Source organism: Sturnus vulgaris, chromosome 10 (genome assembly GCF_052056855.1).
Source record: "Sturnus vulgaris isolate bStuVul1 chromosome 10, bStuVul1.hap1, whole genome shotgun sequence".
Taxonomy (NCBI): domain Eukaryota; kingdom Metazoa; phylum Chordata; class Aves; order Passeriformes; family Sturnidae; genus Sturnus; species Sturnus vulgaris.
The window spans coordinates 25,051,176-25,066,562 of NC_142252.1; the positions used below are offsets into that span (position 1 = coordinate 25,051,176).

General features: G+C 51.8%; 1 protein-coding gene across 4 annotated transcripts in view; it reads right to left on the reverse strand.

The window, feature by feature from the left end:
* Positions 1–415: 415 nt before the first annotated feature.
* Positions 416–15,387, reverse strand: part of AADAC (arylacetamide deacetylase) — a 28,573-nt gene continuing 13,601 nt past the window's right edge. For 3 of the 4 annotated variants that reach the window (XM_088171138.1, XM_088171136.1, XM_088171137.1), the window contains 4 exons: positions 4,057–4,279; positions 3,789–3,858; positions 3,284–3,455; positions 416–2,170 (listed from right to left, as the gene is read on the reverse strand). In XM_088171138.1, the coding sequence (XP_088027264.1) occupies positions 1,562–2,170; positions 3,284–3,455; positions 3,789–3,858; positions 4,057–4,252 (1,047 nt within the window). In that variant the 5' untranslated portion in view covers positions 4,253–4,279 and the 3' untranslated portion in view covers positions 416–1,561. Of the gene's footprint in view, positions 2,171–3,283; positions 3,456–3,788; positions 3,859–4,056; positions 4,280–7,631; positions 7,789–15,387 lie in introns of those variants that run through there. The other variant, XM_014886177.2, reaches the window with a different exon arrangement.

The following is a 15,387-nucleotide window of genomic DNA, read 5'->3' on the forward strand; positions in this document are numbered from 1 at the left end:
AAAATCAGACCAAAGGCATTACTGAGCAAAACCCCAAAGCCCAACTTCCTCAGGAACACTAGGAACACTGTTAATGAATTCCAAAGTGGGATGAATAAAACTGCAGTGGAGCTGCCTGTGCAGCAGGCAGGAGCCCAGGCTGTGGGTGAGGGCTGGGATGTGCTGGCAGTGCTGCAGGGAGACCCAAACAATGACTACAAACACTCTGGGATTGAGCACAGGAGCATCCAGAGTGTGCAAAGGTGCAAAGAGAGACCTGCTGAGCCACTGCTGCCTCCCTGCTGGACAGCCCCAGCCCAGCAGCACCCCCTGCACATCAGCAGAGGGAGCAGAGCTGACTGCTGGGGCTGTCTGCACAGCCACACTGCCTCTGCTTCCCCATGAACGGGACACCTGAGAGACAGAACACATTGCACCGGAATCTAAAACAAGTTTAATGTTGATATTCAGCTTAATAAAGATGGAAAACAGCAATCATCCCATTCCACCTGAACAGGTTGCACACATTTGGGAAAAATAACCCAGATTAATTGAAGATTCAGTACCTTTTATGCAAAAGAAAAGCAGGATACATGATGTACCTGCCCAGTGTTTGATTTGCTTAAACTAACAGCCAACCCCTGCATTCATGGTTCAGTCAAAAATTTGAGGGTTTATATTTAACACACAAAACACTCACACAGAGGTTATTTGTTCCATACAGCCAGTTGAACTATGTTTCTTTATCAAGCCTATAAAGCAACCCAGCAAATTCTACTTTTAAGAAATCATACGTAAAATCTGATAAACATTTTTAAGGACAATTAGAACACCCAGTACATGACTTAACAGATAAGCAGAGCACAAACCATGCAGCAGTAAAGCTGGGACCTTCACAGCTTCCTTTTTCCAGTGAATATCCAGTGCTGGTTTGTTTCACTATTTCCTGCTATTTCAAGGATTAAAGAAAGGAAGTAGGAGCAAGATACATGCTTTAAACCCCCCCCAAACAACACAACGAAAAAACCCCGAATAAACAAAACCCCCAAACAAAGCCGAAAACACTTGCTCTATTTTAGGCATCCCCCTGGGCTTCCAGGTGCTCCCCTGGAGCTGTGCAGGGCAGGAGCAGTGGCCCAGCCCAGGCTGCCCCAGCCTCCTGCGGCCTCCCGGAGCTTCTGCTCACCCCATCACCCCAGCAGGGCCCTGCTGCCACATCCCAGAGCCACAGGGCACGTCCTGTGTGCCCACAGTGACCTGGCCCTTGGGCACACAGCCCGGTCTGGAGATGTTGTGATAGGAAGAAAGAAGCATCAGCAGAGATGAGACAGCAAACCCCGGAGGCTGCAGGGCCCGAAGAGGAGCCCCAGGGCAGTGCTGGCAGGTCTGAGGTTCGTATGGCAGCACTGGGGGGACGGTGGGGTGGGATCAGACTGATTTCCTGCAGAGAAGACGGGAAATGCTCCAGCCCCAACACTGCAGAGTTTCAAAGGAGAGGCAATCATGGCCCAAATCCAGCACAGCCCCCACGCCCCAGCCCAGGTGGGGGACGGGAGGGCGGCGAGCAGAGCCCCACGCTCCCTCACAGGTTCTCCTGCAGCCAGCCCAGGCACGTGTTGAGCAGGCGGTGGCCCAGGGCCAGCTCCAGTGGCCAGGACAGGAAGGTGATGGCGCCGTGGAAGGCGTCCTTGGCGTGGTGGTGCGTGACGGGGACGCCGGCGGCGCGCAGCCGGGCCACGTACATGAGCCCGTCGTCCCTCAGCACGTCGTGCTCGCAGGTCAGCACGAAGGCCGGGGGCAGGCGGCGCAGCCGGGCCTCGCCGGCCAGCAGCGGCGACGCGCGCGGGTCCAGCAGGCCGGGATGGCGCCGGGCCAGCTCCTCGTCGCCCCAGGCCGGCCTGCCGGGCCTGTGACCCCTCGTCACGTCCTCGGGCAGCCACACGCTCCAGTTCACAAAGTGCCACAGCTCGCCGGCCTGGGCCGGGACGTGGCTGTTGGAGGCCATGGCCTCCCTGAGCGCGGGCTCCGAGCTGAAGTACTCGCTCCAGAAGCGGACCATGAGCGAGCGCGGCAGGATGGGCTTGTGGGCATTGTCCCGGTAGGACGGCAGGTCCAGGTCCAGCGCCTGCAGCGCGGGGTAGAGCAGAACCTGCGCTCTCAGCTGCGTCTGCACCTCAGGGTCCTCCGAGAGCTGTACGAAAACACCAGAAACCATCGCAAAGCGTCAGTAAAGGTGCCGACCCTCCCACACCGACACATCTTCTGAGGTAAAGAATTCAGGCACGCATTCGGCGATGTGAGCAAAATAGGATTATCTATAAATAAATGGTTTTATTGATATTCTGATATAATCTGAATTTTGAAACTCAGATTTCAAAAGAAATTCCGAATCTATAGGTGGGTCATCTAAAACAGCATGCTGTAATAAAAATTGCCAAACATCAAATATAATTTCATTTTTTTTTCTTATACTGAAGGATAATGATTTTTTTGAAATACTCTGTTTAAAATTTTGGTGCTTTCTGAAGTATTGACAGAAGATTTTCTATAGCTACAGAAAATTTCTATTCTTACATCATTAAACTTTAAGGTTTCTGGGTCTCCTTATCATTCCACATAATTCAGAGCATGTTCATCTGTTTGGTTTTTAACCCTGAGATGTTACAACTCAAGCAATTGCAATTCTGTGCATTTTAGAGATGTAACAAATAAAATGTGATGAACATTGACGTTTCTTATACGTCATCCTTTTCCCCTCTTCACTAATCAATTTTCCATTTTCTCCCTCACCTTCTGCCTTCAGCATCTGCAGCAAATTTGCCACCATTCCCAATGTTTCATTACAGTCCAAACAACTCCTCGAGAGAGCAACAACATCCTGCTGACTTTATTTAATAAAGCTGAAGGAGAAGTGCAAAAGGCACCAAACTGTATGATCAGACACTGCAACGTTTAGTGAGGGTTTTTCCTTTGTTTTCCCTTCTATTTAGATCTTTATGAGTCATGTAGTAAAAATTCTCTTTTCAAACATCATACCTAAACCACTCAATGTGACGTTAGAGTGATGCATGCCCCAGCTGGAGGGCAGAGAGCCTATTTTAGGGGACAGAGGTGTGGATGGCCCTAATGCTGCACCAGTGTCACCGAGTGGCTCAGGCACAGCCTCCTGCCTGGTCCCCGGAGCCCTGTGACATCCTGTGTGCCCAGACCACCAGAGCAGCATGTGCTGTGAGCTGAGCCTCTGTTAGTGGTGGTGAAACTACAGAAATTCTGCTTTAGAGCTTGCAGACCGTTTTTACTGTACCTGCTGTGCCACAGCTGCAGCCAGGTTGCCCCCGGCGCTGTCCCCGGCCACGCAGACCCGAGCAGGGTCCACCCCGTACTGGGACAGGACCTTGCTCTGCAGGAAGAACTTGGTCACCGAGTACACATCCTCAAACTGCACGGGGAAATGGTGTGGAGGGGCCAGCCTGTAGCTGGTGGGGGCAAGAGAAGTGTGTTAGTACCTGCTGTTGATACAGGGAAGAGCTTGCCCACATCTCCCTGTTGGGAGACGTTTATGTCTGTGCCCAGGGAAGCGGGAACTGTCTGTCCCACAGGATTCACTTTATTGCCCACCCGTCTTCAAAAAGCCAAAATAGCCCCCAACTACAACTCTCCACTGCAACCCTGGCAGCCTCTGCTCACAAATGTTCATAAGTCAGCAGAAAAGCACATGAGACCAAATACAGAAACATTGAAAAATCAGAACAATTGAAACAGATTAATTTACTCCAAACCCTCGTGCCACCTGAAGGAGAATGTCTTACTTGACTGACACCACGACAGCGTTGAGCTCGTTTGAAATGCGCCGTGCCAAGACATCGTAGCTGTGCATGCCTGGAATGAGAGCCCAGGGCGTGTGAGGATGGACACACACACAGAACTGCCTGCTCCTCCTGGCACCAGATCCCAGCTGACTTCCCAAACCTCCCCCTGATCTAACTGTGCCACACCAGTCCCCTGCCCCTCCCCGTGGCAGCACTGGACAGGTGAGATCTCTGCCCCAGACCCGGTGTGGGATTCAGCAGAGCTCACCTGCGTCCCCCAGGCACCATCCTCCTCCGTGGAAGTAGAGCATGGCCCTCCTGAGCCCGCCAGGTGCCCTCCTGGGCAGGAACAGGCGGACAGGGACGCTGCTGAACTCTGTGTCTGTCACAGTGATGTTTTCATCAGACGTGGCAGGGACGACCTCCACAACCGTGAACAGCCTCAACACCTCCATGTAGTGCATGAGCCCCAGCACATCAGCTGCCTCGGACTAAAGCACACGACAAGGGGAAACTCTCTCAAGTGCAACCGTATTTACTCTCAGATTAAATTCCCGTGGAGCCATTGATGCTCTGTACAAAGGTGTGAAGTTGCTGTAGCAGTCAGTGCAACAGGCAGAGAGCACCCATGTGAACTTGGCAGTCACCAAACACTGTGACACAGCCCACACTGCCACCAGCTGCCCAGCAGGGCCAGAGCCCAGCCCACAGCCAGGGCTGCTGCTTTGTGCCACACTCACACTCTTGCTCGGTGTTTATGTGGGTCAGCTCCAGAGCCAGTGTCCAGCTCAGTGACCCACCAGCACCAGCATGGGCATCGTGCCACAGAGAGCCACCCACAGCTCTTGGCCTGGGCACAGCCCAGGGAACACACAAAGAGCCACCCACAGTCCCCCACAGCTCCTGGCACCAGCCCCAGCAATGGGACATGACCCTCTTCCCACCCCAGCCTCATCACATCACAATTAAAACAGTAAGAAATAAACCCAAGTTCTCACATATTATCTGAAGGTGAAAACCGATGAAATTCAGAGCAGGTTTGAGTTTTAAAAGAAAGAAAACAGCCAAGCCTGGTGCACGACCTGTTTGAAGTCTGGCTTGCAAGAGATGCTTAATTGTCCCCAGGAAAATGAAACCCCCCCACTGTGACTGATACCTGCTGCCAGGTGTAACCTCCAGCCTTCAGACTGTGACTGTGGGCAGTCATACAGCCTGACCCTGCTTGGTGTACTTTTTTTTCTTCAGGTTGTATTTAAATCAACTGTTTAATCATCATCTACATATAACCAGGTTTTGAGCAACCTGGTCTAGTAGAAGGTGTCCCTGACCTTGGCAGGAGGGTGGAATGAGATGAAATTTAAGATCTTTTCCAACCCAAGCCAGTCTGGGATTCTGGGATTCCATGATATAGCCTTATTTTTCAGGAGCTGGCATAGCACACAGCTCAGCCCTTGCTGGCAGCCTCTGGCAGTGATTGTCACCACGTTTTTGAGTCACCTCTCTCAGAAGGCTCGGAGCGGGTGATGCCAGGAGGAGCCCTGCCAATCCCAGTGTGTTGGAATTGGGATGGAGATGAGTGGGCAGACCCTGGCACACTGAAAAAGGAAACACAGGTCCTTGCCATCAGCTCCATGAAAACAAACAAACACACACACGCCAGAGCTGCCGTTTTAGCCACAACACTGACACAGTTTACATAAACATTTCTCAGTTGTTGCTTTTCCCCCTAGGATTAACATCTTGAGAAAACAAATATCTCACTCAAAGTGAGTCCTGCTGTGACTCCGATGAGCTTGTGAAAGCCTCATGGTGGGAGGAATTCCCTGAGCCCTAGCACTGAGGATTTCCAGTGCCCTTAGAGCTGTGTTTTCCACATCTGGACAATTCACATTGTGGAAAACCACTGGGCTGCTGCCTGCGGTTTCCAGGCCATCATCAATAAAAGGAAATGGTGCCCTCATCTGAAAACCCCTCATTGTCCCAGTGTGAGCTTATTGGGTGTTTGGAGTACCAGGAAAGCCAGCCACTTTGGGGTTTGGGATCCTTGTGCTTTGGAAAGCATTTCCCCAGTCCCTTCCTCCCTCTAGCACAGAGGAGCACTACAGCAAGGACAGACCCCCAAAAGCTGTGGAGGGGAAAGGAGCCTGGCTGTGCCTGGGCAAGGGCAGTGCCCACAGGGCTTCTAGTAGCCCAGCTTTCCAGAGGGGCAGAGCTGGGATGAGGCACCCTGGGGGATGCTCCCCATCAGCCCCACACGGGCAGAGGGGGGGCTGGGAAGGACCCGAGTCTGGGTTTCAGAGGAGGGAGCTTTGGGGGGATGTCACACAAAGACAGCCAGAACGTTCTGCTGTGTTTTGTACTTTCTTCAGGTGTTTCAGACCAAGGGCGTGGGGCACTTCCTGAAATGCCTGAAGGATTTTGGGCCCAAACACCACCTCAAGGGGCAGGTTTGTTCTCAGTGGCTGCTCCCAGCCTGGCAGCACATGGACACAGGACATGAACATCAACAGGCAAGGGGGACATTCCCACCTCCCTGCTGCAGAAAAGGGGGCACCAAGAGACTCAGCACACCCAGCAGGGCTCCCCAGGACCTGGCACAACAGAGGGGATGGGGATGTGCCATGCCATGGTGCTCTTGGCACACCCTGTTGGGAGCTCAGAGAGGATTCTACTGCCCAGGAACCCTCGAGGGTGGCTTTGTTCCCTTGGTTCACACCAACACCAGGGACTCAGACTGGAATAGGGTCCCCCCTGCAAACACAGCCCTGCCCTAAGTGACCACAAGTCCCTACCCTGTAACTGGATGGCCATCCAGAATCTATTTAGGACAATTTAGAGCCACTTAAATCTAATCTGCACTAGTGCAGCTCCAGGGAGGCTGTGGCTGTGTCCATCCCTTGGGGTTATGGTTTCACAGGAGATGAGAGCTCAGTTACAAACTGCCTGCCCACAGCCCTGCTGCTCCCAGGCTGGCAGGACAGCGGGCACCACGGACACAGCTGCGTCTTCCAGGGATCCTGGCACAGAGAGGATGCTTCTGCTGCTGGCAGGGCCACGCTGAGGTGACAGAGGTGACAGCGAGCCCCAGCAGGCTCCAGGCATGCCTGGGCAAGGAGCTGCCCGTGCCCGCCCTGCCTGCAGGCTCCCTCCAGCAGGGGATTGAGCAGGGGAAGCAGCAAGGCAGCACACCAAAGCTACAGACTACAATTTCTTCCTTCTCACCATTGCCATCTTCCATCACCTCAGCCCCTAAAATCTAAACAGGAGTCCTTGACACACATCAAAAACCTCCTCATCCTCCCTCCCCCTGCAGACTCGACAGCCCTGGAAAGGAACCCCCTGCCAGCAAGGGCTGTCTCACACAGAGATGTTGTTTTGTGTGGTTTCCAGGCCTGTTCTGTCAGTGGATTTCTATGAAACCACAAAAATCAATAGAATGTGAGAGCTGCTCTGTCTCCCCTCCCCTGACACCCGGCTGTGAGGGAGCTGAGTACACACGAGCCAGGAGTGATTCAAGCAGCAGTGCTTTATCTGCACAGGGCCACAAAGCAAGAGAAATCTGTCTTTGCTTGTCCATCCAGTCACATCCCACACCTCGTTCGTTGCCTCTTCTCAAGGCTGCAAGATCAAATCTTTTCTACCTTTCTGTATATCATAGTCACAGTCACTTCAGGGTTTCCTTTCACCTACTCCTGTCCTTCAGCGAGTGCAGCACCGTACCTACACAACACCTGCAGCACAGCACACCTGCAGCATGGGGCACACACCTGCACTGCCCTGAGCCCCAGGGCCACAGAACCCCCCTGCCCCGCAGCTCTGCCCTCCCAGCCCCCTCCACCTCACCACGTGTGCCAGGGTTCTCAAGGCAGCCGAGACGAGCACCACGGACCAGGGCTGGCCCAGCTCCTCGGGCAGCGGGCTGTAGATGTAGTAGCCGAGGAGGGCAGTGAGGAGGCACAGGCACAGCAGCCTGGCCCCCATCCTTGCAGGCTGTGCTCTGAGCTGGTGGGAGCCGCTCTCGCCGCTTCCCAACACCCACGAGTCAGTACAGGGCAAAGTTAATTCCGTGTTTGGCTTGGGCCCCGGCCAGGCGGTGATTTCTTGTCTGGTCGGGACAGAGGTTACTCCTCTGTGCAGCTTCCAAAACAACAGGTTTGTCCAGCAGGGCGGGCAGCTCCACTGCCAGCCCCGAACCGACCCCCGAACTCAGAGCAAATCAGTGCAGCCTCGTGCTCTCTCAGGCTGAGCATCCTTTGGAGGAACAGAGCAGGAAACACCACAGAAAGCTGAAAGCTGGGCCATGTGCCACCAGCACAAACACAGATAAATATTGGCCCTTAGTCAAACTTTCGGACTGGGCATCTCCAAACTATTCAAGAATTTTAAAAATCCACCTGTGCTCTCTCTCAGTCCTGTAGCACAGCAGCCAGGGAAAGCCCAATGTTCCAGACCCTGTTCCAGCAAAACCAAGAGAGAACACAGATCCACTCCAGCTGCCCTGGACACCAGTGCCAGTGCTGGGCAGGGGACAGGTGAGCCCATTCTGGCTCAGGTGAGGGTGGGCTGGCCCTGGTCCCAGCACAGTCACACAGGTACACGCAGGGCTGGGCACAGACCAGCACACCCATCTCCTCTTTTGTACAGCTCAGGTGTTTTAGCAGAGGCTGAGAGGTAAAACACGGATAAAGAAGCCACATTTCAGGTGGCATGGGAAGATAAGGCACAGCTGAGTGATGGGGAGTGCAGGACAAAAACCTCTCCTGCCCTGTCCCTCCCCAGGACAGCTCTGGCACAGGCAAACAGCATGGACAAAATGAGGCCACATCTGGAAGCACCACAGAACTGGTGTTTTATTTGGTTGCACTTCAGGAAGGTTTCCCACTCTCCTTCCCTGCTGATCTCCAGATGGAAGCGTGGCTGTGCAGCCACAGCCTGGGCTCTGCTCCTGCCCTGAGCTTGGCTTAGGCAGGAGCTCACAGTGCTTAACCTTGAAAGATCAACCTCTTACCTCAGTGCTAGGGCCACTCCTCTGCCCTCCAGTGAACCATCCCAGCAATCTCCCTGAACCCACAGCAATCCCAGATAAAGTAAATCATAAAATGATTTACCCAAAGGAACCACACAGCATCAACTGCAATATGAAAATGCCCATGTGCCAATTTTAGTAGAGCCCTTTCAGTCAAAGGGACCAGTGGGGACAGCACAAGAACTCTCTCAGACAGGGGATGAGGTGCCAAAATAAGCACGTGGATGTTAAAATCCATCTCAATCCCATGCAGTGATTGCCCTTTGTGCCTCACCCCAGCACCAGACCCTGCACTGCCCCTGCTTTCCAGAGCCTGCACAGCACCCACCACTGCTGGTTTGCTGTGCATCACCTGCTCCCCACCACTCACAGCTTTCTAAAGCAAACAAACATTTGGGTTACTCTTTTTCCTCCTTATTTATTTCATTCACTAAGAATGGATGGAGCTTGGAGCACCTGCTCTAGTGGAAGGTGTTCCTGCCCATGGCATGTGGGTAGAATGACACAATTTTAAGCCATCCCCCCCAGTCCAAAGCATTCTGTATTTATATAAAGATGAAACCTCATTTTGCTGCTTTTCCTGGACACAGTGTACCCAGAGCCATGCAGCATGCTCTGCAAATGCTCTGCATTTTCATGTAGTCCAAGCTACTGATGTTTCAGAAAAAATGAATGCAAAGTTAAGCAGTCTAAAGCCAGGGTTAAAACTGCAATGGGGAGAAGAGCAGCCAGCATGCCACCTTGCTCAGAGGCAGCATTCCCTGCACCCCATGGCACAGACTACAGAGCTAGGATTGCCTGTCCTTGCATCTTGTTCAGCCGTGGGGAGAGTGGCATGGACTCACTCGGGACTCCCCAGGGTGGGGACTGCACTCCTGCCATGTGCAGAGTGGATATTATCTCCCACTGTGCAATCCAAGCCTGCCCTGAGGCTCAGGTGTCCTGCACTACCTGGGCAGGTCTCTGGTGTAGCCCTGGCTGAGCCAGGGGTGCTGCTGGCAGTGGTGGCACCCCCGGGCTGCCAGGGTGGCCCTGCTGTGTCACAGGCACCGTGTGACCCGTGGTGACAGCAGTGGTTTGCACACCCACGCTAACAGGGGTCACATCTCCCTGGGGTACGGGGTGACAGCTGCCCAAAACAGCCCAGTCTGGGCAGTGCCACCCCACGGGTGATGGGTCAGGGCAGCCACAGCCCCATCCTGCCGGGGACAGAGGTGCCCAATCCCCCAGCAGGGCTGTGGGTGAGGGATGGACACTGGGGTGCTGAAGGGGCTGTGGGGAAATGACAGCAGGAGGGGACAGATGTCCCAGCCATGGCCCGGGGTGAAGGGACAGCAGAGGCACTGCAGCTGCCACCCAAGCGCTGGGCTTCCAGGCAGAGGAAGAAATCGTGCAGCTTTCATTGAGGAGAGGAAGGGAGAAGCCACCGGGAGGCAGTGCAGCCCTGCAGAAGCGCTCCTGCCACCCCGGGGACCTCCAAAGCCCGAGGAGCAGCAGCCCTGGCAGGGCAGGACAGGCACCAGGACCCTGCAGGAGGGACAAGGGGACACAGCACAGCCCGGCAGCCGCTGAGTGCTGTCCACATGGGCCTTCAGACAATTAAATTGACTTAATCTGTCATTTATTTAATGCCTGTGATGGACACCCACTGAGCAGCCAGAGCAGCACAGCACTGAAAATCGCCCTTGGGCCCAGGACCAGCTTTGGGCTGATACTCAGAAATCACTGCTGGATTTTGTATTGCTTCACTAAGCTTTAGTTATTTCTGCTTTCTTCATTCTTTTGTATTTTAATGCTACTCATAGGACTGAACACTGGCCTGTTTCTATAGAATGAAGGGATGGCATTCACAAGAAATTTTATACAAGAGAATTTGGGTAGTGCTTTTTCATCTGTTGCTTATTACCAAATTGCAAGTCACACAAATGGAAACAAATGTCTTACTTGACAATACATTCATACCCTGAACTGAAAAAAGCAACTCTTTGAAACTGCAGTAAGCAGAAGTATAGAAATGTATGCATTATTTCTGAACACAGGACAAAGCAGCAGCTTCAGAAATGTACTGTGTTCGTGAAGGTATTAAAGTAGCCAATAAAACTTCTCCCAGCTCTGTCTAAAAAGAATATTATTATCAGGATAAGATAACAGGAGCTTTCAAAGAAGTCAACGTTTCACTTGGACGCTTTCAAACTGAAATCTTGTTTTCAAACATGCAACTTTCCACTGTTTGGCAGGAAGGCAGCAGCACTTTTGCTTTTCACTCTTTCTAGTCCAAGTGAAGCAACAGGCTCAGAGCTGCTCCCTGTGCTCTGAACCAGCACAGAAACATCTGAGCACACACAGAGCCAGGATCTACACTCCCAACCACCTGCACGGATTTTCTCTTCTACATTAAAGTTTATGCTTCAAAGTAATTTAAGGAACCCAAACTTATAATGAGGATTTCATCTAGCTCACACCTCCCACTGCCAGCTTCTCAATGTCCACATAGTTCTGGTTCTCATACAGTTTCCTATTTTTACAAAAATAAAAAAAAAAAAAAAATACAAAAATTAAATAAAAATAAGCACAATTCCTGAATTCTGGATCCAGCAGCAGCTTGCTGGAGTTAGATTTGCCATCCTGGGGGAACAGATAAAGCAGAGAAGGAACCTGAGGGACAAGCAGCAGGAATTTTCCCTCCCTACAGGGCTCTGCCAAAGCCCTCCCTTGCATAAGCAGGTCCTGCTGCACAAAACAAAGACCCAACTGCTGCCCAGACCTCATTTCTATAAAGCTTTTTCTTTCATTTTGTGAGCAGAAAATCTTGACTTTCTTAATTTGTTCCTTTTGTGAATAGGAGAGGCAAAGAAACAACCAGGAGTAATTCTCACCAGCTGCACAAAGGACCCCAGGGATGTTTCTTTATGCAAGAGGAGATTTGGCCAAAGAGCCACAGACACTTGGCCTGTGCATTTGTGAGAGAAAGGCTGAGCTAAAACCAGGCTGTGCTACCAGGTGGCCCCTGGGCCATCCCTGCAGCAGTGCCAGGAGGATGGAATGAAACTGCTCCTGCTGCCCCTGGAAAAGTGGGTGAGTTACACAGCTCAGTGGGGTATAAAATCACCTGACTGACCTTTGGAAGGTCCTGGTGCAGAATCCCAGAATCACAGCGTTTGTACCGATTTGTGCCAGCACTCAGAAATTGCCTTGCCATGGTGGAGTCACGAAATGCTCTGAGGGGTCCTGGGCTGTTTCCCTGCCTGGTTCAGCAGCAGCCCTGTGCTGTGAAGCTGCATCCTGCTGCCCCACAGTGACAATCACACTCCAAAGCAGCAGAACTAGAGCTGCAGCCACGTGTCCAGTGCATCTCACGTGTGCAGTGCAGTCAGACCTGCAACCTGCAGCTTCACCTTGTCTCCACAAAGATCACAGTGCAAGCCTGGCTCTCAGTAAATGCATTTTGAGAGGCAGTCTCACACTAACATTCTAGTTTTCATTCTCTCAACGTGTAACAAAATCACTCATTCAGCTAAAATGGAACACAAAACTGAAAACTTGAACTCCCAATATCCTCATTTGGGGACACATTTTCTCCCTCTCCTTCTGTTTCTCACACCCATTCTCAGCCATCCTGGACCAAGGTTCTCCCAGCATCTGTGGCCAGGCTGGGCTGAGGAGCCCTGGGAATCTCAGGGGGATCCAGGCCACAGAGTTTTGGGTGAGCTGCAGTCAGAGAACACTGCTGAACCAAGCACCCCCCAGGATGGGACACAAACAGCCCAGGGGACACAGAGTGGTGCTGAACAGCTCCTCAGGGGAGATGAATGTCCCTGCTCACACCAGACACACCCCTGTGTTCTCTCAAATCACCCTGCAAAGCCTTTGGGATCGTGGGTCAGCCCTGGCTGCTCAGGGATACAGAAACCCCTCCTGGGATCATCTCAGCACACAAGGTCTAAGGAGGATTCAAGCCAGGACCACACAGAGCACCTCCATCCTTCAATCCACCACAGCTGTACAAAACCAGGAGAAAATACTGCAGAAAATATTTGGTTGATGTTAAAATTGAAACTGTTTAAAACCAAAGCAGAAAATGCATAAATGGGTTCAGTTATGGAAAGCCCTCTGTGTGAGCAGAGTCCTGCCCATCCATCTCCCCTCACCAGAGCAGGGCAGCAGCACAGCTTGTTCTTCACTCCCATCGAGTTCTCAGAATGGACACACAGGGTTTGGCCTCACAAGAATTCTCAGAAGTGGTGCAATGTCAAATACTTTTAATAAGCATCAGGGACGTGAATTTGCAACAACTGATTGTTAGCATTTATTAACTGCAGGTTAATTACAGAGACTTTTATTAATCTTTAAAGCACCTGCAGTGCCCAGTGGGTTGCAGGATCCTGCTCAGTCTCCAGCAGAACACTCCAGATTCTCAAGCTGATATTTCTGCCCTGTTAACGGGGGGCTGTGGCCAGGCAGCAAATGACAAGACAGGGGGAAACAGCCTCAGGCTGCACTGAAGAGGTTGAAGGGACAATTTCTTCACTGAATGGGTTTTAAACATTGGCAGGGGCTGCCCAGGAAGGTGGGGGAGTCTCCATCCCTGGAGGTGTCCAAGGAAAGGTTGGACATGGCACTGAGTGCTCTGGGCTGGGTGGGGATTGGTCAAAGGTTGCATTTTTTATGATCTTAGAGTGATTTTTCAGCCTCATTGATTCTGTGATTCTGAAGCAACTGCAGTGGGTTTGCAATGAAACAGCCAAGCCCCTGGGGCTCCTCACTGCTGCAGCTCAGGTTTCCCCATTCTGCAGAGCAAGTCCCAGTGCTCCCACTGGGTGATTTGAAGTGAAAACCATCTACAATTATAACTCACTAAAAACCTTTAAAAACCCATTTCTGTCTTTAATAATAATAGTGCAAGCTAAGCAAATAGCTCTCAAACCACTTCTCTAAATATTAAATCAGCTCCAAGGCTGTGTTTGGCCTGTGGGAAGGTGAAGGCAGGGGTGGAAAGTGACTCCTGGCTTTGCAGAGTCCAAGGGACAAAGGCAAACCTGGCTGTGGTGCCTGCAGACCCCCTGGCAAGTGTCCCCTTGTGGCCCCATCACTTACAGAAGCACCATGGAAAGTGCATCCCATCATTTCCTCACGTGTAAAACCATTGGAAAGCTGCAAGAGAACCCACAGCCTTTGCCCATAACCAACAGAGCTGAGGAAAACAATTAGAATATTACCAGGACTTAATTAGAATATTACCAGGACGGAGATTTCTGCTGGGATTTGACCAAAACTTCACAGAAGTTGGACGGTGTCAGATTTAAACCCACAGTCCCTGCTTTTTAAACTACCCCAAGAATTGGCAGCTGGTGTTTCTTGCTCCAGCCCATCCCAGCCTGGTGGCCCTGGGACCCTCCTGGTGGCCCTGGGCAGAGCCATGGCTTGCAGTTATCCCCAGACTCCAGCAGGGCTGAATCCAAACGTGGAGCAGTCCTGAGTGACACAGGAAACACTAAATTCCAAAATAAAGGTACCTTTGCCTGCGGTTTTGCTAGCTCTAATAAAACATAATTTTACAACAAAAAGGATTATTTTTTTTTTTTAATTATAAGATGCATTACAGAAGATTTAGCTTCTGCTAAACAGAAAAATCAGCTTCAGGAGGAGGTTGACTTCAAGCCACAAAGAGGCAAATATAAAATTATCAATGTCTGTATTTGAGTGGAAACTCTGAGTTCCTGAGAAATTTCATTCCTGCTGTTATCCTGCTCCAAGCAGGAACTTTCACTGTCAGCCCTGCTGTAATCCTGCCACAACCAGAAACTTTTATGGTTTTTCCATGGACTGCATTCTTTCTGGCTAGAAAGAAATGCTGTCTTTAGCTCCCAGAGCCAGTTTATCCCAGAGGTGTCCACAAGGCAGAGCTGACACCCCAGGAGCAGAGTGGCCACTCAAGCGTGGCTGAATTCCCCATGCACAGAGGCCAGCAGGGGAGCTGGCCCCGGCAGGGACAGGGGCAGGGACCCAGCCCAGCTGCAGCAGCCCGGGTGTCCCATCCCTGCTCACCCCCGTGGGACCCTCAGCAGGCCAGCACTTCCCTTGGTCACATCTTCAGAGGCCAGAGGTGAGAGCTGGATCCCAGGCAGCTGCCCAGCCAGGGAAATTACTGCCTCTGGGAATGAGCCATGAGTTATCAGGTCTTGAAATAAAAGTATTTCAAAAACTACACCTGGAAATGTATCACAGCCTCCTAATGACACCTATGGACAATTTAAACTCAGCCTGTTGTTACAGGGGGAAAAGGCAACAACATCCATCCTCCTTCCATCCACTCCCAGCAGCTCAGGAAGGAAAAACTTCCTGGGATATTCTGGGCTTTACCTCCACAGTGCAAGGAGAGGGCCCCAGGAGATGCCCATGGAAAGGGCACCTGATGCTCACTGGCATCCCCAGAATGCTGCACGTGTGGCAGTGACCACAGGAAGGAAATACAGCAGAAAACCTCCCAGGAAACTGCAAAGAAAAACCAGGATAGCATTGGATATCCCAGGAAGCACCAATGAGTCAAAGTGCTCAGTGCAATGGCTCAACCAC